At 39.6% G+C, this 27,223-nt stretch overlaps 1 protein-coding gene across 7 annotated transcripts in view; it reads right to left on the reverse strand.

The window, feature by feature from the left end:
- Nucleotides 1–728: 728 nt before the first annotated feature.
- kmt5b (lysine methyltransferase 5B) overlaps nucleotides 729–27,223 on the reverse strand; it is a 48,946-nt gene continuing 22,451 nt past the window's right edge. For all 7 annotated transcript variants that reach the window (XM_078415364.1, XM_078415368.1, XM_078415362.1 and 4 more), the window contains 7 exons: nucleotides 25,886–26,051; nucleotides 22,863–22,972; nucleotides 19,967–20,133; nucleotides 15,228–15,247; nucleotides 14,986–15,122; nucleotides 13,580–13,767; nucleotides 729–7,112 (listed from right to left, as the gene is read on the reverse strand). In XM_078415364.1, coding sequence (XP_078271490.1) covers nucleotides 5,488–7,112; nucleotides 13,580–13,767; nucleotides 14,986–15,122; nucleotides 15,228–15,247; nucleotides 19,967–20,133; nucleotides 22,863–22,972; nucleotides 25,886–26,051 — 2,413 coding nt within the window. In that variant the 3' untranslated portion in view covers nucleotides 729–5,487. The remainder of the gene's footprint in view (nucleotides 7,113–13,579; nucleotides 13,768–14,985; nucleotides 15,123–15,227; nucleotides 15,248–19,966; nucleotides 20,134–22,862; nucleotides 22,973–25,885; nucleotides 26,052–27,223) is intronic.

A 27,223-nucleotide genomic window follows, 5' to 3' on the forward strand; every position in this document is an offset into this window, starting at 1 on the left:
TGGACCCTGCTGAATCGTTACTGTTTGAGCTGCCTCCAACTTTAATTTTATTTAATTCCACTCCATGTGATATGAATGTAAACAACCCAGAGTGCATTACTAGATGAGTGAAGAAAAATATTGATAAAAGAGTTGAGGGCACTGTGTTCAACGTGCGTATAATCTTGTAATTGAGAAACTATGATAAATTAGAATTTAAACATTTCTTTCATTAAAATTCATCTAAGTGCTGGACTGATTATTTTTCAGTAAAAGTTAATAAAGAGGAAACATTTCATCCACACAACATTCCTTTTTTAAAAAAGATTTTCCGCCAGCCTAGCCCAATAAAAATAAAAGTAGACATCGGCTGCTTTTTAATTCTGTAAATAGTTTCAATCCATGAGCACACCATGGACCACTTTGATTTTATGAAAGTCACATTATCAAGATTTGCTTTGAGCTTAGATTCTCCTCCTTCTGAACGTGCCAACCTTCATTGGAACCAAGTGCAATGGGCGATGTGAGCACTTTAATAACTTCCCTTGGAGTTGTGCATTATACATATTTTCTCAACAGGACATTTTAAAATTACAGGAGTGTCAATCACCTTCACTTGGTTGGTTAAAAGCACAGCATCCTCCTAAGCAAGACAATATCACCTATTTTAATCAAAATTACTATGAGCAAAGTCTATATTGAATAAATGATAAACAAATGAAATGAATACGCAAAAAAATTTACTCCATATAAACAACAAAATAAAAGTACAGCAAAAGGGGTGACAGCAAACAGTGAATTATTTATCTCCCTTTATTATGGCATAGTGTTCACATGTTATAGGGCTGCTAGTAAATTAATGCTATTAGATTTATTTGGCTGATTCCACAGATGGCAAAAGACAATAAGAATATTGTTTATATACATTAAAATATCATATAAGTACACAAAAGACAAGAGGGCAACAAGGGATGCGAGCACTCAAGGGATAAAAGAGGGAATTTATGCTTGGGTCAGAAGATGTAGGCAAGTTACAAAACAGATACTATGCATCAGTTTTCATCAAGGAGGACATGGAGGATAGTGAGATCAGTTTGGTGAAAACCAAAATGCTAGGGTATTTTGAGATCATGGAGGTGGTGGTGTTGGAAGACCATTAAGATGGATAGATCCCCAGGTCGATAGAATCTATCGCAGGTTATTGAGAGAGGCAAGCAAGATCAGTGGAGACAATGATTTTTGTATCCTCTCCAGCCATAGGAGAGATCCCGGAGTGGAGAGTAGCAAATGTTCTTGTTTAAGAAATTAAATAAGATTTTAAAGGCCAATAAGCCCAGTTTCAGGGGTGGGGTAGCTCTAAAAGTGTTTCAGGGATAGATTTTACTCACAATTAGAAAGGAACAGGCAGAGCTGGTCAATTTTACACATTTGTTTGAATTTTTTTGAGATGACAAAAGTGATTGATCAGGGTAGGACAATGGATGTTGTCTATATGGACTTTCACTAAGACACATGACAAGGCCCCTTATGGTAGGCTGATCCAACAGATTAAGATGCATTGGTAGTTTGGATTCAGAACTATATTATTCATAGAAGACAGAAGGTAGTGGTGGAAGGGTATTACTGTGACTGCAGATCATGCAGGGATCAGTGCAGTTGCGCACAGTGAGGAAGGCGGTTAAAGGATAGAACAGGATATAGATCTGCTACAGATATGGGCAGAAAAATGACAGATGGAGTTTAATTCTGGCATTTGTGGTGCACTGTACGTTGGGACATGAAATGCAAGGGGAAAGCATAGTTACTGGCAGGACCCTCAACAGCATTGATGTAAAAGTAGCCTGAAAATAGCCACCCAAGTACATCAAGTGGTAATGAATGGTATGCTTGCCTTCATTGGTCGAGGTGTTAAGTATAAAAGTCAGGAAGTCATGCTGCAGCTTTATAGGAATTTGGTTAGGCTGCTTTTGGAGCATTGTGTGTAGCTCTGATTCCTCCATTACAGAGAGAATGTGGAGGTTTGGAGAAGGCGCACAAGAGGTTTATTAGGTGCTGTCTGAATTAGAGAGTATCAGGTTTAAGGAGAGGTTAGATAAACCTGGATTCTTTTCTCTGGAGCATCGAAGGAGGGGAAACCAGACAGAGGTTTTTTTTAAATTATGAGAGGCATAAACATATAGTCAGAACCCACCCCCACCCCCCAAAGGGTGGAAATATTAAATACTAGTAGGCATAGCTTTAAGGTGAGGGGGACATTTAAAGGATATGTGCAAGGCAAGTTTTCCTTCACAGAGCAGTGTGTGTTGGTAATGGGGGGCCTAGGATGGTGGTGGAAGTAGATACAAAAATGGCATTTAAGAGGTTTCTAGATTGGCACATGAAAAAGCAGGGAAAGGAGGTTTATTGATCATGTGTAGGCAGAAGGGATTGGTTTAATTTGGCATCGTGTTTGGCACTGACATCATGGGCCAAAGAGCCTGCTCCTGTGTTGTACTGTTCTCTTTGCTTTAGAAGCGGTTGGTCGGCTAACTGACTGCATATTATTTGAGAGAAAGTTCATGAGAACAAAAGATTTCTTGAAGAACAAAAAGTGCAGCAAATACAGGATAACCTAAACTGAAAAGTATTCTTGGAAATATTCAGGTTAGGCATAATTTGTGCATGCTCAAACTGCAAATTATTCTGATACAGTATTAGAAATGCTTACATTTTTTGTTGTTTTCCTCACAAATATTGTCTGGCCCGACTATTTCCAACATTTCAATTTTATTTCAAATACGTAGCCATCACTATTCAAAAACAAGCCAAATTGCAGAAAGATGATCAGTATTATTCAAAACTGTCACCATTAGTTCATGCTGAGATCACTCTCCACACCTCTAGAATTCCTGGATGCCTCAAACTTCCTTAATTAGTTAGACCTGTTCAAATTCAGCTCAGTTAGCTAAACCCATTGTATCCATTGAGAATCTTATCCTGTGTAGGAAAGAACTGCAGATGCTGGTTTAAATCGAAGATAGACACAAAATGCTGGAGTAACTTAGTGGGACAGAGATGCTGCCTGTCCCGCTGTGTCAATCTTATCCTCTTTGGTTCTCTAATCCAAAACAAGAGCATCTCAGGCCTCAGAGGTCAGCAGTCTACAAAACCATAGTCAGTCTTACACCCATTCCTTATCCTATTAGGCAACTCATTCTACCTACAACTCCTCTTTCCTGCTGACCAGTAACTGTTCCTTAAAAGCATAATATTCACAAATAAAAGGGTTCTTAATAATCAGACTATTCTTCCTTCAAACAACAATAATACAAATAGGGATAAGTGCCCTTTTCGACCAAAGTAATAAATGTAATTCTTTATTAACAAGGTTTTTTCAGCCACCTGTAAACCCTGAATAGTTGTATAGCATAAACAGACTGGATCAACAACAAAGTGTGAGCAAAAGGGGACAGCAAAATATCTGGGGTTAAGAGGCAACAAAATATCAGAAATAAGAGTATTAAAGTATGGCCAAAAGAAACAAAACCCCTACACAGATTTGCTTTTATATTTGGAGAACTAAATTTCATAAGGAGACAGAGGACACTGCAGTGTAAAATCTGAAGCAAAAAACAAGGAATGGCAATGAAAAATGGGCATGAGACAAAACTGAAGAGAAACAAGTGAATGAGAGAGGGGTGCCTTTAAAATGGATGTCATCTCATGAACAAAGGTGAATGAAAAATGGATTTTGATGGTGCAACAGCAAAAGTAAAGCATGACAAACTCCATCCACAGAGTATAAAGGATTCACACCCGAAGGTGGAAAGACAGAGAGACAAAACAATATCCATATGTTATTATGGTTGAGAAATAGTGACAGCAGCACATACAAATGGAGGCAAAAAATGAGTCCAGGTGGACAGGGAATCATCAAATATTATGTTCAGAACTGGATTACAAATCTGACAACCAAAACCCTAATATTAAATTTGAGTAGAATATCTATTCCAAATAAGAGGATAACTATTTTGCAAGTATACCATCTCTAACTTCCATAACATGACAGGAATAAAAGAGAACATGCATTTTGGACTCAAGTGCCTCTACAGAATAAACGAATTTGTCGAGTGCTCAGTTCTTGGGTGTCTCGAGGACTAGCTGGTTACCAGGACACAGTGTAAACCAGTCCCTATTTATTAAATTTCTAGTTCTTGTGACTTAAAAAATCAATTTACATTCATTTTGATTAGCTTTACATTGTTTTTCATTTCAGCATCAGTGTGCTTTCACAACAAATCTTAGCTGAACAAAATTTGACAGACATTATATCATTCAATACATTAGGTCAAGAGACTTACAGAATAACTCACTGTTATCCTAGTAATGAGAATACACGAGTAAATAGTCACTCAATGCAAGCACAAACCTTATACACAGGTAACGTGTGATAATAATTATTTTCAAGCAAATTGCCGTTCAATCTTTGGCCTAATTCAATTGCCAGAATAGGCCTGATACTGAAATTTAAATACTAATTCAGACATCTGTCAATAGGTTGAAAAGTGCCAAGAAATGCAGGTGGAAAAAGATGCTGGAAGAACATTACCATTACAGAATACCTACAATTCTTATTCATATAAAAAGTTCCAATGTAAGTTCAATTTTTCTGACTTTAATACCAAATCATTACAAAAAGGTGTCGACTTAGATTTAAAAAGTTAATCACAGGACCATTTTTTTCCAGGAAACAAATATTGTTTTGCAGTGATAACAGTCAAAAGTGAATACATGGATTCTAAATATTTACATATATAGGTGCTATATAAACTATATCCATACTTAAGGCTGTAAAGAACTATACCCTGCATATATCATTCTGTATTCCAAGATCAGCGAATGGCTCACACTTATTTTATTGAAACAACTCCATTTATTTAAACTTCCAACCAATAGCTGGCTACTAACAAAGGCCACGAACAGTACATCTGGGACAGCATACAGTGTAAAACGGACAAAACCTGGGGGAAAATGAGCGAACCTAAAACCTACAATTCCCTTGCTGGTGATAAGACAGCTATTAGAAAGTTGTGTTGCTTGTTTGTACTTGCTGCCATTATTTTTTGTAGTTTTCTTCAACCTTCATTTATAAAGCACAGCAAGCTACTGCTTAAGTTTTATTTTAAAACAGAATACCCACCATAATTGTGTTTCAAAATATTGAGGCTCAAAAGGAGAAATAAATGAGAAGAAACCTGGTCTTTATGTACAACAATTCTGCTTTATACCTTAATTCTACCACAGAGCGAGTTCCCTCCAAAACTCAGAATTGCACATGGTAAGGCTATTAATAGTACAATAAAAATCTGCAAAAACAAAATCAAATGAGTCAATATACTGTACACTTTCTACAATATTTATGTTGATAATGAATACGGAAGTGCCATCAAAATTTTACAGTAAATTCATTCAAATGTGGAATAATTGATTGGAAAGTACTGTACATTATGGTTAGTATAGAACCAAAACTTATGCATTAAGCCTTAATGACTGATCTTCTCTTCTCCTTGATGAGATGTCGATATCAATGGAATCTTTACCAACAATCAGTCTTAATCTTTTTGCCTGAGGAAGTGGAATAAAGTCATCTTCAAATTCATCATCATAATCGTCATCCTCAGACGACGAGGAAGATGAAGATGATGACGAGGATGACGACAAAGATGAGGAGGTATCATCATCATCATCATCTTCCTCGTCCTCTTCATCATCTCTGTGTTGTCTGTGCTGACACAACTCTCCATTAGGTCTCAAAAAAACAGCATTGTCACAACACACACCACTGTCACAGATGTCTTCCATGATGGACTGCGATCGTTTAATTCCTTTATTCTGTTCCTCACGTTTCAGCTGTATCTTGAGTTTTGTAGAATTATTACCTGAGCCTGTGGTGAATCCATTACTGAGCTTTGCTACATAATTGTTACTTTTGTCATTTTCATAGTCTTTGCTCAGTTTTATGCTAATTTTGGATTTCTTTCCATCCACTTCTTGGTCATTAGTCTTACTACTGCTACTATCGCGTCTCCTGCGCAGAGTCAACTTGGGAATCCCAGTACTGTTTTCAAGTATTAATTGTGCATCATATCTTGTGATTCGTCGTTTCTTTCTGTTTCTTTCTCCCGTTGCTCTGGATAAATCACCTTTTATTTTATGAGATTGTGAACTTTTTGATTTGTGAGAAACCATGAATGAATCTGAAGTGCCATCTTTTGATGAACCAACACAGTCTCTGTAAACACCAGAAACATTAACCAAATCAACCTTTTCAGCCCCATTAAGATTGCGAATTGGTGGACTTACCAACTCTGGTATAGATTCCCCCTTCGTATCCTCTTTTACAGAGCAAGACAACGTGCGCTCACATTTATCCAATTGTGCAGCAATTTTTTCTAGTTTTCCTTGTGATTTCCTCTTACTCAAACATACCCCACTCTTGTGGCAGTTTGTACCTACATCAGATTCTTGAATTAATGGATTTACACGGGTGCCATCACATACATGTTGAATTGAGTCCACAAGTTCACTCTTTTCTGTGCAATGAATACTTTCATTGTCTACTTTATTTGGTTCAAGATCCAGTGAAGGAGGAATCTCACAGGACCCTCTAAGGGAAAGTCTTGTTCTTTTTTCCCGCCGGGTCAAGTAGGCACAAGGAATTGTCCCATTACGCAAGCGAGAAATTTTATGCAGTTCTTTTACAGAATTTATGTTATTTTCTCCAACAGCATGTCTAGTCAGACACCTACCCGAACCTTCAAACTTTGCTGGCCCCTCTAAATCTTTGTCCTTCTCAAGTGGCAAATTCTTATAAAGAACTACTTTAGGTTCCTTCAGCACAATGTTGTCCATTTCAAGACTTCCAAAAATGGTCTTTTGTTCCGACCTCCTAGATTCACTTCTTAATCTAGATTTTGAGGGCAAAGACCTTACCGGCCTTGAGGTTTTCAATTTCTTTGGTACCTTTGAATTACCCACAGAACACATTTTTGAAGAGGATGAGGTAGAATTAGAGGCAGTTGATGTTCTGGGCAACATTTGCCTTGTTCTGCTTTTACTATCCTTTTTTATTTTGATTGATTTTCTAGTTGTAGCTGAAAGAGAGAAATAAATACTATAATTTGCAATGCTGATTTTCCAACAAAAACTACTTCCTTGTTTCCCAGAAAAACAATGTTGGATTACAAATAAATACTGAATTGATTTCTACAGGAATTTTTTCAATGTTTTCATCACTATACATTTCTATCATTTAAATACCTACAAGCTACAATTGCAGGAAATGTAGATAAATCAGCAGTGTGATCATGCCTAAATTATTTTGTTTACTTTTTAACACAATTCAAAATGCAAAGAAAACAATCATGTGACTCTCTTTGGGGAAAGTATCATTTCCCTTCCCCTACCTCCCTCCACCACTAGTCAAGTAGCTACAAGGAAGATTTGTGTCATGCACATCAACATTTTTTGAAAACTTTTATAGAATTTACAATATTTACTAAAACAGTTTGCTTGTCATGCATCTACTCAAACTTTTACTGTTCCTTTCCATTCTTGGAGCTTCAGCTTTTAATCAGCATCATCAACTCTCAGGTGAACACATTTTTAAAAATTCACATGACAGATTACAAAGGAGATTTTGAAAGGGTATTAATATGGATGTACTCAAAGTCAACATGGATGACAATTCATTATTAGGATTGCAACTTTCTCAAAAGAGCAAGGGAAATATTATGGCACTAGTCAAGGGCTTAAGAACAATCATTCATTAGTTATGATTACATCAGCTTCAGCAGAAATCTTGCTAATTTTTAAAGAACCCATGGGCTTCACTTTATGCAAACTTGAAGATATTTGGTGAGTCTTACTGGCGAAGGCCTAAACTTTGTCATCTCCCCAAGTCCGTACTTATAGATCCAGTCTATCTTGATGATCTAAGCATCCTAAGTTCGGGGGGGGTAAAGCCTAAAAACCAACATGATCTCCAATAGCGCACTGAGAAACATTTACCTCCAAAATATCTCGATAAGAGACTGCAGATGGAATCTTGAGTGCAAAACAAACTGCTGGAGAACTCAGTGGGCCATGGCCCCCTTTGCTCTCCTTCCAATCTCCCCGGGTCATAGAAACAATAGAAAAATAGGTGCAGGAGTAGGCCATTCGGCCCTTCGAGCCATCATGGCTGATCATCTAAAATCAGTATCCCGTTCCTGCTTTTTCCCCATATCCCTTGATTCCTTTAGCCCTATGAGCTAAATCTATCTCTCTATTTTCACGCACACTTTCTTTCCACTCCATCTGCCCCAATATTCAGTTCCTTTCCTCCCCCTCCACCTTCCTCATCTGATCTTCACCTACTGCTATCTCCTTCGGGTCCCCTATTTCTCCACAGTCAGTTTCCTGCATTGCCACTATCCCTCTTTCTGTTTCTACATTTGACTCCTCACCTTTCTTAATCAGCTGCAGCCTTTTGATTTCTCTACTTATCACCTCCAGCCTTTTGACTACCTCCACCCTTTCTCCACCTGCCAATCTGCCCCTCCTTAGCTGAACCAACCATCGCTGCTAGCCAGCTCTTCCCCCACCCCTTCCCCTCACTCACCTCATTCTACCAGTTATCTCCCCTCTACTTCTGTTTTGACGAAGCCCCAACCTAAAACACCAACTGTTCATTTCCCTCCACAGGGACATCACATGTCCACAATCCCCATCAAAATTACAAAACCACGTATCCTGCTTTGCTCCAAAATGACACACGACCAGATTTCCTAACATATATGAAGTGACCACGTGTTGCAGGAAAAAGCCTAGGGAACACAGTAACAGGGCAAACTGATGAATTCCACATTCCAAATCAGTCACTAAAATGGTTCGGCTGTTCCAGACTTGCTCCCGTTTAAGTAGGTAAATGCCAATAGTTCCAATCCAGGAAAATACAATCCATTAATATTTAACGTTAAAAAGCACAATTTAATTACTGAAATAACAAAATAAATCTATAGGTCAGAGATGATGCAAAGTTTAGAAATCTTTGTTCCACAGCAATCCCTGGTGACCAAGGCATGGAACTGCAGGTTCACTCATCACATTTTTACAAAATGAAATACAGAATCAGAAGAGTATGACAAGAGTGATTCAAATAGGGAAAGCTTAACATTATACAACCCAAAAATATAACACTGTTACCATGTGTCCCTGTACCCACATTCCAAAGACATCTTGGATGTTAGTTTAATAAGTACTGTAAAGTGCAGAGAGTGAATCAGGGGGTCATAAATGGACATGGGTGAGAGAATAGGTTGCAGGAAAATAACAGCAAATAGGATTGATGGGATTGCTTTGAGAGACTGCAGCCATGATGGCCTAACTCAAGGAAATAGGAATATGAAACGGAAAAATATGTAACTGTGAAATAGGGGCTGGTAGGTGGAACCAGATGAGATTGGAATGTTGGGCAGATGGCGTCAGATGGGAAGGGGAGAGGTTTGAGGCGAGTGGATGATCGGCAGAAACAATTAAGGAAAGAAAATCAATGGACCCAAGTGGGGGATGGGAGGGTGTAGGTAGAGGCGGAGGCTGGAAGGCAATAAGTGGGAACAGATAAGGGAGAAATTATGGGTAGATGGAACCAGACGAGGAGGGGATGAAAAGATAAGGGTGGGCCAAGGGAGAAGAAACGCGCGTGGGTAGGTATGTGGGTAATGGGCAGGTAAAACCAGATGGGGAAGTGTCTCAAATCTATGAAATATGGAGGAGGCAAAAAGAGAATGGAAAAAGTGAATAAAGGGTAGAGGGAACCTAGGTGGACAGGTACGAGTGGGAAAGGAACCCGTGGCGTGGGTTAGCTTAAATTAGAAAATTCATTGATCATACAAATGGGTTGTTCACAAAAGTTGGGAAGTTAATCTTCAGTCTCAAAAGGCCATTTGGGAGACCACATATAAAGCATTGGACTCCCTATTTAAGGATGGATGTTAATGCTTTGGAAATAGAAGAGCAGAACACAAAGTAAATCAGTGGGTTGGGCAGCACCTCTGGAGGATATGGATGGGAATGCTTCGGATCGAGGCACGAGTTGCTGTCCAGCACTTTATGTCCTGCACAAGAATCCTGCATCAATAGTTCATGTGTTAGAGAGAGCAGGTTGTTTTATAAGCAAAAGTTGGATAGTCGTGGCTTGTATCTCCTGGAGTTTAAAAGACGATCAGAGACATGATTGAAACAGACGGGGTTCTGATGTTTGATAGGGTGGATTTTGAGAGAACATTTCTACAGTGAGATTCTAGAATGAGAGAAGAGACACAAAAAGCTGGAGTAACTCAGTGGGACTGGCAGCATCTCTGGAGAGAAGGAATGGGTGACATTTCGGGTCGAGACCTTTCTTCAGAATGAGAGATCACTTTATAAAAATATGGGCTCGCCCATTTAAGACAGATTAAACAAATGTTTTCTCTCAGAGGATCAAAGTGGAGGCAGTGTTGTTGAATATTTTTAAGGCAGAGATTGTTTCTTGATAAGCAAGGGAGTGAAAGGTTACATTGGTAGAAGGGAAATGAGGAAATAAAATTACAATCAGATCAGCCATAATCTTACTAAATAGCAGAGTAGCCTTGAGGCCCATTCCTGTTCTTAATTCATATACACATTTGTACTGGCATCACTGGCAAGTCCACATTTATTGCCCATTCCTAACTCCCTCAAGAGTGACGAGGAGTCACTTTCTTGTATTGCTGCTGTCCTTTCTGGTGAAGGTACTCTTATGGTATTCTTGGTGGGGAATACTGGGAATTAGACCAAGTATCGGGGAGTGTTTTTATTTTAGAAACATGGAAAATAGGTGCAGGAGTAAGCCATTTGGGGTAGCAGACAGGAGTTTCTGCTTCACTTTGCATCTCTGCTTTACTTTACACTTCTCTTGATTAAATTCCATATGGCTGTTTTTTGCCCAAGCTATTGGACTGGCTTTATTTCCAGATTTACTTAACTTCTAAAGCTTTTTTCTTTACAAGCAATCTTGTGGCCAATGTTTGTATCAAATTCAAAATCACTGGCCTTTGAGCTTGTTAGCATAAAAATGCCCAGGTTGGGGAGAACTATGCAACCAGGCAAAGAGAAAGGGGAATGACAGTTTCCATTATTGGCCAACTGGTTCAACATTAGAGTGAGCAAATGATTGGATTCCATTCTGAGAAAATGGCATAGATTTGATCAAGGAGAGTCAGCATGGATTTGATAGCTGGAGGGGAAGTCTATCAGTCAAGTATTCATTTGAGACACCACAAACGCCCCAAACTAAGACTTCCCTTTTGGATCCTGAGAGGGGCTCTATCCATAGCTACCGCAGATTGTATTTAACATATCTACAAATATTCTGTAATTCTGGTGTCCAGAGCCACTTCATTTCATCTTCTTTTCATCCCATTTGCTCTCTTAAGATCTCACCTTTATCCTCCAAAAATGCAAAAGGCTCACTTGATAAGAATTCCCCTCTACTTACCATACATTTCCTTTTCCCAAATCATATCCTCGATTTCCTTTGTTAATTGAGGTTCCCTAATCTTACCATCTTTGCTTCATACCTATACTCTTATTATTCTGTTTATAAATATAATAATAGTTTCTCCCTCCAGCAGCTTCTCCTAGTCTACTTTTACTTGGTTTTATCCATAGGATTAAAGTCAATCTTTTGCCAAGACTATGACCCTAGATCCAATCTTTTCCTTTTCTATGACTACCTTAAAGCTTACCAAATCGAGGTCACTGTTCACAAAGTTTTCTTTCACAAACATTCCACTTGCCCATCCTTATTCTCTAAAGGAGAGTACAGCCTCCACCCCTGTAGGACTCTCTACATACTGCTTTAGAAACAGTTTCTGGATGCATTTAACAAATTCTAGCATATCCAGGCTCCTTACACTGATGCAATCTCAGTGAACATTGGGGAAAGAGAAAAGCGTCCACTGCTCCACCCTATTGCTTTGCTCCTGCTACGTGTCTACATAATTGTTCTTCTAAATCCAGCTGAATTTAGAAACATAGAACATTTGGAGGCCTTCAATATAATCCCCAAAAATTGATTTTCCCTTTCTTATTTCTAAGTTCAATCCATCTGGCTTAATTTGTCAATCCCTCTCGGGTATTCTTCGAGTATTGTCACGTGTTCCAAAATACAGCGAAAAGTTTCAGTTTGCGTGCTATCCAGTCCAGATTATACATAAATACAATCAAGCAGTCCACAGTGCAAAGATGAAGCATACAAGCACGGCTTCGATGCACTTCCTAAACCCAACACATCACCAACCCAACACCTCTTCCCATTTTGACCCCTGTCCTCTCACTGTCTTGCCTGAAAATACTGTATCCACGAGCATTGAGCTGCCATTCCTGACTTTTCCTCAGGTGTGTTTCTCCAATTACCACAATTTCTTAATCCCATGTGCTGATCCATGCTCTCAGCTCATCCATCTTACCTGCATAACTACTTACACTGAAATAACTGCAGTTAAGTCTCTCTTACGTCCCTCCCACCCATTAGATGCCTAATCAATTTATTATATATGCTTCTCTTCTCCTGCTACCATGTTATTTTGGTTCTCAACTTTGCCACACCCCCTGTGCCACTAGTATAAACAACCCCAGCAGGATATCTGTTTCCCTCCAGTTCAGGAGGAACCTGTCCTTTTCATACAGGTTACCTCTGCACCAAAAGGGATTTCAATTATCCAAATATCTTTGCCACACCCCCTGTGCCAGCTTCTTAGCCACGCATTTAACTACTATACCTTCCCATTTCTGAACTCATTACCTCGTAGCAAAGGGTACACAAGCTTAAGAAGCCATTCATGTGCTTGAACAGAAATGAAGAATGGGAAGGGATAAAAATTTGACCGAGAAAGAAATTCCTCACTTGCTGGAATTTCTAGTTTTGTACATTGCCAAAGCATGTCATGTTTCAAAAGCAATTATAATTACTGGAACTTTATTCTTCATTGAGTTAGTGACAATGGATAATCAATCTAAAATTGCCAGATAATAAAAGAAAAGGCCCGAGAACATTTCTGTAAAATTGCTCTGCTGCATGGTGTGGTTGATCACCTCAGATAAAAGAGGAAATATGAAAATAGACATACAAAGAGACAGCATGGCAATGTCACTGTTTCTTGATGACACAAGAAAGACACAAAACAGGCTAGACTGTGCAACTGCTGTGTTGTACATTGTTCATGTTCTTGAACAAATGTTCCATGTCTCATGGCATCAGATGTAATGTTACACTGACAGTTCCTCTTGGGTTAAGGAAATTATCAAATTTTTGTAGATCATGATCATTAATATTATTTAATGGAATTGCAAGGCAAGAACAAGACAGTTTCAAACACAGCTGGGTACACTAGGCCCATTCTCATACATGAAAAATGGTCAATTGAAGAGACATCAGAGCACAGAAAAATAGAAATGAGGGGAGGCAAAGGAAATTAATGCAGGCAGAAATATACTACTGCAGAAAACTCTATGTAAAGTCAACATACAAGAAAGACGAAAGCAAAACATATCACACTACCTTTTTCCTGAGTAATCTCTGCATCAGTGTTTGAGCTCACAGATTGGTTATCAGAGTTTTTTCCATTATCCCCCAACTTTTTTAATCTGTTTAAACGTTTATCTGTTTCTCGGAGTCCATACTTGCTGTTTATAACCGGCACAGGGTCAGGAAGTCCAGGTTTTGATCTGAATGCACCCTGGCCACGCCTAGAATACAAAAGCATGTCCCTCTCAATGTTACATATTTATATAAATTAAGTAGATATATTACTGAAATACTTAATACCTTAATTTTTTTTTAAATGGTGAAATTTAACTTTAAGTTATCCAAAATATAAATAGATAAAAACTCAAGGTACTCTATCCTATTTTGTATAACTAAGATTGAATATCAACGCTTGTGACAGAGAAAAATGTCAACCCTCCCCAGTGGTGTGACGCGGCAGCAATAACTTACTCATCGAATTCAAGGGGAGAACGACTGAGGAATGCAAGTATTCATAGATATTTTTAGATGTTCAGTTGTTTGCATTTATGAATATTTTAACTTCTTATCATTGTACCTCAGTACAACTGACAAAAAACTAAACTAAAATTAGTTACATGTTGCAACACAGGAGGTTATTCAGCCCGTTCGGACCACACCAGCCCCAGGCAAAACAATCTCTCCAGTCACGTCCCAGGCTCTACTTTCCTCCACCCATGCAATTTCATTTTCTCTCCCGTGCCCATTCAACTCAAGTTGATTCTTCGCTGCCCATCGACACAAAAGAATAATTCACAGCAGCCAACTAACCTTCCCAGCACATCTTTGGGATGTGGGAAGAATCCAGAATACACGACAGAAACTCATGTGATCACATGAACACGTACAAACTCCACACAGGATGCATCCAAGATAAGGACCTAATCCGGGTTCCTGGAGCTGAGACAGCATCACTCACTCCTGTGCCATTGTGCTGGCACAAGATTTTTTTTTGAACTTTTATTTTTTAATGTTTCTAAACATCAAGAATGTTCAATTTTTGATAGCTATTCAAGCTGGGGTGCACCTTGGTCAGAAGTCAGAATCTCCCCCATTTGATTTGTGGACAGTGCTTGTTTTGTTGCTAGTTACCCCATAAACATGACAAGATTTACACTTAGGAGCACCTGCCTTGACAAAGGGCTTTGTTTCTGAGGATCAAACTGCCTTTGTCCAGCAAGTTCTTACTGAAGTATCCGAGTAAGCGGGAATTTAGTTCAGATGTCATCGGCAAATGTAAGCAATGCAAAGGTGCCAGCCACTTCCATTAAGTCACCAAAACAAAAAAGATATTTGTGAATTATGTCTGAAATATGGAGTTTTAAATACAGAGCTCTTATCCAACTTTCAAGAGATACTGATTCGTATTAAATAACTAAATTAAGAATCAGTATTTTTACCTTTCACATGTATAGCATTCACAGAATTCATTATTTTCCCCAAAGAAACCATCTCCATAGTAACAGGAGATTTCTTCACCCGGTTCAATGTCTCTCAACGCTTTTACACAAGCTGTATCCCGACCAGTTGACACAAACTATGATTAGAAAGAAATAATAAAACATAAATTCTTGTTCAATAAATATCAGATTTAGATTTTCATGAAAATAATTGATTTGCAAAAAGTAAAATTATGGCTTACCTTACAGTTTGGCCTGCAGTCTTAAAGGAACATCAAATTGAGGAAGAAAACAGAATAGATTATTAATTCATAATTAAGATTAAAACAACTTTGAAAAGTGAGTTTTATTCAGAATAAAATGCATGGGCATGCCTAATAAAATTTTGGGCTGATTGAAAGGCTCTCTCTTTCCAACAGATATGCCTTGCTTCATGTGCAACATTGTCTTGAAGTTAACATTGCTGTTCAAGGCAGCAGTTGGGGGGGCAGGATTACCGGCTTAGCTGAGATGGCAGGGAGTGGGACCTTTGGGCAAGGCGGTCCCGAGACACTGGGCTCACTGGAACCAGGGTTTTGACAAGTTGGAACGGAGTGCATTACTTGGTGAGCTAGAAACCATTGGAATTTCTGAAATGTGAGATTGCATATTATCAGTTTTTTTAAAATGTGGTTTGGTTACAGTGCCTCCTTGTAGTGTCCTGGTTAATATTCAGCCCTCAAGCCAGCAACAAGACAGATGATGTCCGTATCATATCACCGTCCCCACTGCGGCGCGGACTTTAACATCGCGGAGCTGCGATCCTTTGCTGGGGATCATCTGTGGAGAGCTCCAACTGGGGGGGGGGGGGCTGTGGACTATAACATCGTGAAGCCCATGGTCTCTGGTAAGAGGCCGACTCAGGAGCTCCATACCGCAGTTTCTCAACCGTCCCGACATGGGAGTTTTCGATCATCCTGACGTGAGGGCTTCGGACAATCGGCAGCAGCGACTGTGGATGGTTCAACGCGGGTGAACAATGAGGAAGATGATTAAACTTTATTACCTTCCATCACAGTGCGGAATGTGGAATCCTCTATGGTGGATGTTTATGTTAAATTTTATTTTATGTGGCTGTGTGCCTTGTTGCTTTTTACTTAGTATGGCTGTATGGTAACTCACATTTCACTGTACCTTAATTGGTACACGTGACAATAAATTGATCTTGATATCTTGATTATCTAATCATGGTCACAATATTGTTTGTGGACCTTGCTCTGAGAAAGTTAAAGAAACAGGTTGAGGCATTGGCAAAGAGAATAGTTCAGATTAATTGATTTATTCACAAAATGCTGGAGTAACTCAGCAGGTCAGGCAGCATCTCGGGAGAGAAGGAATGGGTGACGTTTCGGGTCGAGACCCTTCTTCAGACTGATGTCAGGGGGGCGGGACAAAGGAAGGATATAGGTGGAGACAGGAAGATAGAGGGAGATCTGGGAAGGGGGAGGGGAAGGGAGGGACAGAGGGACTATCTAAAGTTGGAGAAGTCGACGTTCATACCACTGGGCTGCAAACTGCCCAGGCGAAATATGAGGTGCTGTTCCTCCAATTTCCGGTGGGCCTCACTATGGCACTGGAGGAGGCCCTTGACAGAAAGGTCAGACTGGGAATGGGAGGGGGAGTTGAAGTGCTCGGCCACCGGGAGATCAGTTTTGTTAATGCGGACCGAGCGCAGGTGTTCGGCGAAGCGATCGCCGAGCCTGCGCTTGGTTTCGCCGATGTAAATGAGTTGACATCTAGAGCAGCGGATGCAATAGATGAGGTTGGAGGAGGTGCAGTTGAACCTTTGTCTCACCTGGAAAGACTGTTTGGGTCCTTGGATGGAGTTGAGGGGGGAGGTAAAGGGACAGGTGTTGCATCTCGTGCGGTTGCAGGGGAAAGTGCCCGGGGTTGGGGTGGTTTGGGTAGGAAGGGACGAGTGGACCAGGGAGTTACGGAGGGAACGGTCTCTGCGGAACGCAGAGAGGGGAGGGGATGGGAAGATATGGCCAGTGGTGGGATCCCGTTGTAGGTGACGGAAATGTTGGTGGAGTTTACTAGAATGTTGCCTGGGTTTCAGCACTTAGGCTACAGAGAGAGGTTGAACAGGTTGGGTCTTTATTCTTTGGAGCGTAGAAGGTTGAGGGGGGACTTGATAGAGGTTTTTAAAATTTTGAGAGGGACGGACAGAGTTGACGTGGGTAGGCTTTTCCCTTGGAGAGTGGGGAAGATTCCAACAAGGGGACATAGCTTCAGAATTGAGGGACAAAGGTTTAGGGGTAACATGAGGGGGAACTTCTTTACTCAGAGGGTTGTGGCTGTATGGAATGGGCTTCCGGTGGAAGTGGTGGAGGCTGGCTCGATTTTATTATTTAAGAGTAAATTGGATAGGTATATGGATAGGAGGGGATTGGAGGGTTATGGTCTGAGTGCAGGTAGATGAGACTAGGTCAGGGAGAATGGTCGGCATGGACTGGTAGGGCCGGACAGGCCTGTTTCCATGCTGTAGTTGTTATATGTTATTATATGTTATGATATGTTGGATTCGCTGGCTGGTGGGGTGGAAGGTGAGAACGAGGGGGATTCTGTCCTTGTTGTGGGTGGGGGGAGGGGGAGCAAGAGTGGAGCTGCGGGACGTAGAGGAGACCCTAGTGAGAGCCTCATCTATAATGGAGGAGGGGAAGCCCCGTTTCCTGAAGATTTTCAGATTAATTCATGGAATTCATCACCAGGTAATTTGTAACATGAATAAAAGCATAGCTTGATCAAGAAGAATTAATATAGAAACATAGAAAATAGGTGCAGGAGGAGGCCATTTGGCTCTTTGAGCCAGCACTGCCATTCATTGTGATCATGGCTGATCTTCCACAATCAATAACCCGTGCATGCCTTCTCCCCATATCCCTTGATTCCACTAGCCCCTAAGCTCTATCTAATATGATTAATGAAAGATGGAGACTGTTTACAAATTCATTAGATGTTGTTGAATTCTTGGATAATGCAATCCAGGGAGCAAAGCAGAGCCAATAGATCCACTGCTCTCAATTATTAAACAGCATTCAATAAGGTGCCATTGACGATTGATGATTCCTGGGGATGAGGATAATATATTTACATTTTTTTATTTATTTGTGTGCGCATTAACCCATGGGGATTATTTTCAAGTTGGTCAGCTACAATGCCTGGTGTGCATTAGGGATCAATGCTAGGACCTCATTTATAACTCACCGATTATCGAATAGAAAAACCAGAGTATTAATTACATTACAGTATAGGTAATTAAATGTAGGTAATTAAGTGGAATTTGGTCTTTATCACAAGGGGAATGAGTTACACGAGAAGAAAGTCTTGTCATGCAGGACTTTGCTGAGGCCACATCTAAAGAACTGTCATAGTCATCTCATCGGGTGGAAGAGGGGTTTTGGAAAGAAAGCTGGAAGAGAGGAGAGGCACAACAGGTTGATACAGGATCAGAGTGCTTTTAATAGGCAGATGGTTGATGAAAAGACAGAAAGGGTGAAGCAAAATAACTGGAGTTGCAAATTGTGAAGCTATAGGAAGGAATGTAGGTGAAAGGAAGGGTAGGGGTTTAGAGGAGAAATAAGTGCACATCCAGGTGGGGTAGAAGGGGGGAGGGGAAAGGTGGAAGGCAGAAGGTATGCGGAAAAGAAGGGAGAGGGGCAGGGTTTGTAGTTACTTAAAATTGGAGAATTCAAATGTTCAAGCCATTGATTGTAAGCTATCCAAATAGAATACGAGGTGTTGCCTCTCCAGTTTGCATGTGGCCTCACTCTGGCAATGGAGGACCAGACCAGAAAAGTCAATATGGGAATGGGAAGGCGTCAAAATGGTTAGCAATTGGGAGATCCATCAGGCCTTGGCGGACTGAGCGCAAGAAAACGGGACAGCGGATGCCGAGTCTACACTTGGTCTCGCTGATGTTAAGGAGACAACATCAGGAACACCAGATTTAACAGGTATTAAACCTCCAGTGGGTGCAGGAGAAAGTATCTGGCGAGGGGGTGGTTTGGGCAGGAAGATGAATGAACAAAGGAGTTGCGGACGGAGCGGTCTCTGCAGAAGGTGGACGTGGAGATAGACATCAATGACAGCAGGAGGGAACCCTTGTTTACTAACGAACGAGGATATCTCGAATGTCTAAGAATGGAAAACCTTATCGTGGAAGCAGGTGCGATGAAGACAGAGAAATTCAGTATACGGGATAATGTCATTGCAAGAAGCAGGGTGAGAGGCAGTGCAGACCAGATGACTGAGGGAGTTGGTGGGTTTTTAAGTATAGTCTGTCCACTGTGGTGGAAACAGAGAGATCAAGAAAGGGGAGAGAGGTGTCGATGATCCAATGGAATGGAAATGCAAGTGCTCAGGGATTTTTGGCCTACTTTTGTTCCCAGCATGTTGTATATGAAAAATGGCTATTTTTTCGACATTACAGCATATCACTGGGTGCAGCTGTAGGACGGGAACATGGTTGGGGACATGATTAGAGATCGGGGGATTAAGAACGGAAACGTGATTGAATACATGGTCAAAACAGGACTGGACATGGTGTGTATAGCTGGAGATGGGGAAATCAGGCACGTGTTGGGTTTTCCATCAGGCTTGAGCTGAAGACCATGGGTAGGCAGTTGGGAAGCATTTTCCTTGGAGTGTAAGTGGCTGAATGTTGATCATAGAAAGGTATACAAAATCTCCAATGGCATGGTGAAAGCAGTCTTTTTCCTAGGTCTGGCGAGTCGAGAATGAGGGCTTAGGTTTAAGGTGAGAGGGGAAAAGCTTTAATAGCAACTTGAGGGGCAACTTCTTCCACACAGAGGAAAAAGTATGCATATGGTATTAGCTGCGAGAGGAAGCGGTTTAGAACAAAAATTGAGGAATACAACTACTTTTCAAGGTATGCTACTCATAAAATAATGCAATGTATATCACTTAGAGGGTTCCATACCATGGTTGATAAATGCAGCAGGCCCTAGCCATAGTTGAGCACAGTTCTTTCTTGTAGAAAACATAACACTAAAATCATTTTCTCCGTGCCGAAGTAGCATGTTTTCTTCCATTTCTGACAACTCTGCTATGCAGCCAACCAGTAATTCAATCTTGTCATTCTTCTTCCTATTTGCAAGTGAAATATTGCATGGAATTAATATCTTTAGTATATGAAATGCATGGGTACTAACAGAATCACCTGATATAATTCCTGTTAGATTGAGTATAAGTGGAAAACATTAATACGTTGCAGAGTTATCACTCATTACAAAATACTAACCCATGTAGTTTAACTGTGCTAATATTAAAGATAAACATGAATTATCTTTAAAACTGAGCATAAATTATGTGAGGGACTAAATGTGCACTGTGAAATATTTAAACAGAGCATTTAAGGCCGAGCGAGCACGACCTGAAGGTTCACTCTTGAGAGAAGGTGCTTTTAACTTTAGATTTAGGTAAATGGGAACCACTTCACATAGAGATATATTTTAAGCACATCCTCAAAAATTTAAAGGACTCAAAGCTCTAAACAAAAATATACTGAATGAGGACCTGCTTAATAGTTAATTAACATACAAGATATTTGTAGTTCATCTGCATTTAAAAAACCCACAATGGATGAAAAGTTATTTAAAACTTCTAACCAACAAATGAATAACTTTTTCATACCTATAGCAATTTTATTTCTGTACTGGCACCTTAACCATATCTCAAATGCCCAACTTACACGAACCATACAGAGTTCAACAAACTTGTCTAACATTCTATCCATCTCTTCAGCTACCTCTGGGTCTTCCATCTTTCACTTTACTCATCAAGTTCACACTTGAAACTCCATCTTGCTCTCAGTTTAAGGTCATTTTGTCCATCTATTTTATTTTCATATCCTCATGACCCTCTTCCGATTAAATTACAGGTACTCTATCACGTACTAATTGTCATGTTTACTTAGATTGTTCCCATTTTATAAACCAGCGGGAGGGGAAAGTGCTTTGTTATGGCTGATCTGATATTCCAAGTGCACTTTCTTGTCATCACCCCATATAACATGATTGCTATACAGAATAGAATCTTGTCTCAGCCCTAAATATATCCAGGGTCTCTGCTCCTGCAAGTCTTGGTAGCAAAAAAAACTGCAGAATCACTGCACTCAGAAGAAATTCCTCCCTATTCCAATCATAAATGGGCCCATTTCTTCCGAGAACCTATTTCAATAACTCAGCCACATGATGGCTCTGCACTTTTGCAAACGTATGTCACCATTCAAATCCACAACTTATATACTCCAATCACTCATCCTTAAAACCTGCCTTTGTATCAAAGTTAAAATTAAACATCTTTCTTTTGCTACACCCCTATTAATTTCCTCAAAATATATTTTCTAACTTTAGCAGCAGTACATGAACTCCAGCTTATGTGTAGGAAGGGACTGCAGATGCTGGTTTAAACCGAAGATACAAAAAGCTGCAGTAACTCAGCAGGGCAGGCAGCATCTCTGGAGAGAAGGAATGGGTGACATTTCAGGTCGAGACCCTTCTTCAGACGTCTGAAGAAGGGACTCGACCCGAAACGTTATCCATTCCTTCTCTGCGAAGATGCTGCCTGACCTGCTGAGTTACACCAGCTTTTTGTGTCTAACTCCAGCTTATTTGTAGGTTTATTTTTCAAGTTTTAACTTCTAAGATTTCACATGTACTAATGCTCTATAATGAAGGATACTGATCTGACTTAACCATATCTCCCATCTGTGAATATTATGTCAATTGTTAAACAAGCTAGATCTATCTGCTTTAATTCCACAGCATTATTCAGCCACTGAGGCCTCAAACCTCTTGCCAGGTTTTCTGTGCCTTCTTCTATTTAAACAAAAATTCTCCACAAGGTTTAAGCACCGTTTGGGAATAGCACACTTTCCTAGGGGCAATGAGAAACCTGTTTTAAATTCATCAAACAGTATTTATATCTTGTAAAAGAAAGTGTCGTTGGGAAAGGACTTCCAGGATTTTAATTTGCCAATAATGACAGAATCGAGATACTTCAGAATTTAGATGCTTTTAAAGAAATTGCAGGTAGTGAAATTCACATGTATTTGCTACCCTTGGTTTCTGAGTGGCAGAGGTCAAGGGTGTAGGAAATTATGTGAAGAAGCTATAGTGAGTTGCTGCAAAACATCTAGCACATGCATACACCATGACCAAAGGGTGAAAAGAAGGGAATGTATTTTAGTGTGGTAGCTACTCTGCCACTGAAAGTGAGATACTTTGCATTGTACAGCAAATGGAGAACATTCCATCACACACTCTACTTGTGCCTTTTACAAGGTGGCAAGGCTCTGGGCACTCCATCATAAAGTCAATGAGAATATTAAAAATGTCTCTATTTTTAAAAAAGGCTAACCCATCAATACCAATTCTTGTTCTTATGCATCATATTTTCACTTCCATTTACCAAACACTCAATCTGTCACTCTTCAGCCCCACATTTGATCTTTTGTTCAATCATCCATCCTCCTTTCCAACACTGAACTTGATTAAATGTTATTCTAACATAGTTCTAATGAATGGTCATGGACCTGATTTTTTCTTCTACTCGAGACCAGTTTCCAATTTGAAGAAATATCCTGCTTCTAGCAAAGTGAATAGGGTTTTTTTTTTACAATAGAATCAATGTTTGTGACTTTAAAAAGCAAATATTTTAAAATATAATCTTCAGTGCCGTAAAATGTTCCAAAGTGCTTTGCAGGTGTTATTAAACAAATCACAACTGTGACTGCCTAACATGATATCAGCATCACATATAAACTAACTAGATGCAAAAAATAATCTATAATTATACATTAGTTCAGGTCTTACCATTCCCTGGTTGCAACTATCTTGGCTCCATTTTTCTCAGAGGAATACCGATTACATGGCAAGAGTTCAAATCCACTCTCAGCTGCAAACATTCTCAGATAAATAAAAACCTGCCCAAAATACATTAAACATTTTGTGGGTCAATTTTTTGTATGTTAATTTTATACAGCTAAACTTTAACCAACTTCAATAAATCACTATTTCCAAAAATTCCAATACAAACTCAAATATTAATTCAACAAAGCTTTTAAGATACGGTGTTATTGCTAGCGAGTACGATAGTTTACAGAATGAAATTAATTAACAGACAAGATGGGTCGGGTAGTGACAGACGGAATTTAGTCCTAATAAATGTGAGGTACTGCATTTGGTGGAGTCAAATAAGAGTAGGACATGGACTAGGAATGGTAGAGCCCTACAGAGCATTGAGAACAAAAAACCTGGTGTACAAGTCCAAAGATCCCTGAAAGTGGCAAGGTAAGTATGCATGTTGGCAAAGATGGCATATGGGATTATTACTTCTATTTGCCAGGGCATAAAAGTACTGGGAGATCTTGGTACAGCCTTATAAGAAATTATGGTTATGCATAGTGTGCAGTTCACTGAAGGTGCAAAAGAAGGTGGAAAAAGGTGCAAAAGACTGGAGCGTCTAGGCTTGTATACGCTGGAATTTAGAAGGATGACAGGGGATCTTATTGAAACATATAAGATTATTAAGGGATTGGACACATTAGAGGCAGGAAACATGTTCCCAATGTTGGGGGAGTCCAGAACCAGGGGCCACAGTTTAAGAATAAGGGGTAGGCCATTTAGAATGGAGATGAGGAAAATCTGTGCAATTCTCTGCCTCAGAAGGCAGTGGAGGCCAATTCTCTGGATGCTTTCAAGAGAGAGCTAGATAGAGCTCTTAAAGATAGCGGAGTCAGGGGGTTTGGGGAGAAGGCAGGAACGGGGTACTGATTGTGAGTGATTAGCCATGATCACATTGAATGGCGGTGCTGGCTCGAAGGGCCAAATGGCCTACTCCTGCATCTATTGTCCATTGAGATTCACCGCATGTTGCCTGGGATGGCATCAATTATTAGTAGAGATGATAGCATGGGTTTGTTTTCCTTGGAGCAGAGGAAGCTGAGAGGGGACCTGACAGGGTGTACAAAATAATGAAGGGCATAAATAGGGCAAATATTTCCCCATGGCTGAGGAGTCCAAGACTAAAGGGCACACATTGAAGGTGTCGAGCAAGAAGTTTTAGAGGGATCTGAAGGCACTTGCAATCTGGCCACAACACCTGAGAAGGTAATGGTGATGGGTATTCTCACATTTAAGAAGCATCTGGATGAGCACCCGGATTGTTAAGGCATAGCAGATTATAGGCTAAGTAGTGGTAACTCTGACGAGTATAGTTAGGTATTTGATGGTCAGTATAGACATGGGGGACCAAAAGACCCATGTGACTCAGGCCTATAATGTAGCAAAACACTGAACATGCAAAACACAGGCTACACCCCTCATCCAAACTTTTGTTTTGGAATCCAGAACCCTTTGTCATGTTATTCCCACTCCACTCTTACAGACAAGGGATATATACACTCCATGTAATTAGGAGTACTCGTGAGAATGGAAGGGGCTAGCACTGCTCACTCACCCTGACCATAAATCCATAACAAACCACTTGAAGGGAAGTTGATAAGTTAGCCTTCGAGAGGATTTGAACACGAGAAAGGAAGTTGAACCGCAAATTTATACCAACTTAGTGAAATTACATAAAGTATTATATACAATTTTGATCTTCTTACCCTAGAAAAGATATACAAAGGCAATGCAATCTTTTGTAGCAAGAATCGCTAGAATTATTCCAGGGATGGCAGGTTTGATGTACAAGGAGCGATGGAGTAGATCAGGGCTGTATTTCTTTGACAAATGAGATCTCATGGAGAATATTTTTTTCCCCACAGGGCTGAATACAATGAAGGTATTTCCCCAGCTGAGGACTACGGGTCCCATTTCAGAATAAAGCATTTTGGACAGAGGAGTAAAAATCTCTTCACTCAGAACCATTGGAATTCTGTTTTTGTCAGCTCAATTATTATGCTCATTCATAACAGACCAAAAGATTCCTGGGCCTTAAGGGAATTGAGGCATATGGAGAATGTACTGGAAAGTGTGAACAGGTAGAAAATTAACCATGATTTTAGAAAATAATAGAGCAAGCTTGAAGTTCCAAATGGCCCACTCCTGCTCCTATTTCTTACATTTTTTTGTTTGTATTACACAGACATGGAGGTTTGATTCCTTTCAATGCATAGGACGGCAAGGAGCCAAGTAAGATTATCATCTCTATTAGTCTGTAAGAAAATGTAAACCCACAGCATTAACTTCGGCAATTTAAGGTAGACACTTCTTAAATGGGTACATGGAAGAGCATGTGTGGAGTGCATCATGAAACTGAAGTCACCTACAACATAAAATTATTTGCATCACCAAATCTATTGCTGAAAATATGTTCCATATTCACAAACCAGTCCGCATGGTATCTTCAGAGTAGTTGTTCCCCCAAAACCGCAAATTCAAGAAACTACCCTGACAAATTACGTTTGTTCCAAAAGCAATCTATTGAGTCAATTTGATTTCCCCTAAAAGTTCTTCTGCTTTCAGAAATTTCAGCTCTCAAATTTAGAGGAATTTGAATAAACAGGGCCATATGGAAAATGCAAAACAGCATGCTTTACAATCAGAGTTTTATTATTCAATAACAGATGAAAGCACATTAAAATATTTTGCACAGAAGTAATTTATAATTATGTTCTTCAGCAGTTTAACAGTTGATTATGTGAAAAGATGCGAAGTAGAAACCTTACATCTTAAAAAACTTCTCTGTTCCAAATAGAAACTTTCAACAAATTATATCAAAACCTTTGAGAACTAGAAATATTTTGCTGGAATAATTAGTTCTCTTCATCAAATATCATACTCCTGAAAATCAGAAGGGAAAAAAAAATTCAAATAAAGAAAACACCACATACATGTTCCTTAAATAATTTCTCTTGGCTTTTATTTTTGTTGAGAAAATAGTGTCGTGCCCATTCTCCTGTAGTTAATGCTTTGAAAGCTTTTTCTAAATTTTCTCTCTTTTTGAAATCCTCTATGACTTCTTTCAGGTCTTCTTGTCTTCCTTTTATAGGTCGAAATCTGAAGAGAAAAAAAAAATGAAGTGTAAGTTTTCATATTCATAGTATAAAAGTTGTACAATGCAGCATTGAACTGAGAAACACTATTGGATGATCAAAATGTATATGCTTTATCCTCCTTTTATGGACAGTTACAATGACTACTTTTCAAAAACTTATTTATAGAGCTCCTAATGTAGTAATAAATCTCAAGACCTTTCCCAAACGCAATAACAAAGCCACAAGAAGGTATTTAATTATATAACCAAAATGTTGGACAAGCAATCTCAGAATTTGAAGCAGCGAGGTTCAGGAAGAGATTTCCTTTTTTTCCCCCATAGCCTTGGCAGTTGAAGAATCGGCTTTATATTCATTTCTTTCACGAATAATGAAAGAATAAAAATTGATTTATGGGGGAGGGGGGGACGGACAGGGAGAGAGAAAGGCAATAGAGTGATGTAAAATCAGGGATTAGAATTTCAAAATCAAAGCATCACGTAACTAGGAGCAGAGATCACCAAAAGTATGAATAACAATGTGTGGATTAGATAACAAATTTCTGGATGTGTTATATGGCAGGCTGAACAAAGAAATATTAGCATTAGTAATCTTTTGGCTAAAATTTTTCTATATATCCTCAATAACATGGACCCAATCTTAATTGATCACCAATTATCTATAGATTTTCATTTATCAACGTCATCAGGCTAGGAATCTGGACTGTCCTACTGCTTCTCATTATCTTTGGGACTGTGTATTGGAAAGATTATGTAGGGGGGGTGGGACAGCGTTCTCAGCAGTTGAGGAGCCAAGATAGGGCTGGAGTGGGATGACTTTGTGAAAGGCAGCATTCTGAATGCAGCAAACATTTGTTTGGAATCTTATTTGAGGGTTAAATAGAAAAGAAAAATTGCAAACATTAGAGCCATTCAGCTCCAGATTTCATTGGTTATATCACAGACAGAATTTCTGGACTTAAGGTAAGATAAGAGAGACAGTACTTCACAAAAGTGAAGCACTAAGAATTCTGTGTAAAATTACTAAATTGAAATAAGAACAATTTCTCCACAGATGAGACCTGCTCTGTGTGACTGCTGGTTATTAGTTCAATCGTATCTATCACAAGACACTAATAATGGAGTTTCCCAAGGCAGTGTTCCCTCTCTGGCTTTATTAAAGTCAGAAGTATCAATG

This window comes from Rhinoraja longicauda, chromosome 18, assembly GCF_053455715.1.
Source record: "Rhinoraja longicauda isolate Sanriku21f chromosome 18, sRhiLon1.1, whole genome shotgun sequence".
Taxonomy (NCBI): domain Eukaryota; kingdom Metazoa; phylum Chordata; class Chondrichthyes; order Rajiformes; family Arhynchobatidae; genus Rhinoraja; species Rhinoraja longicauda.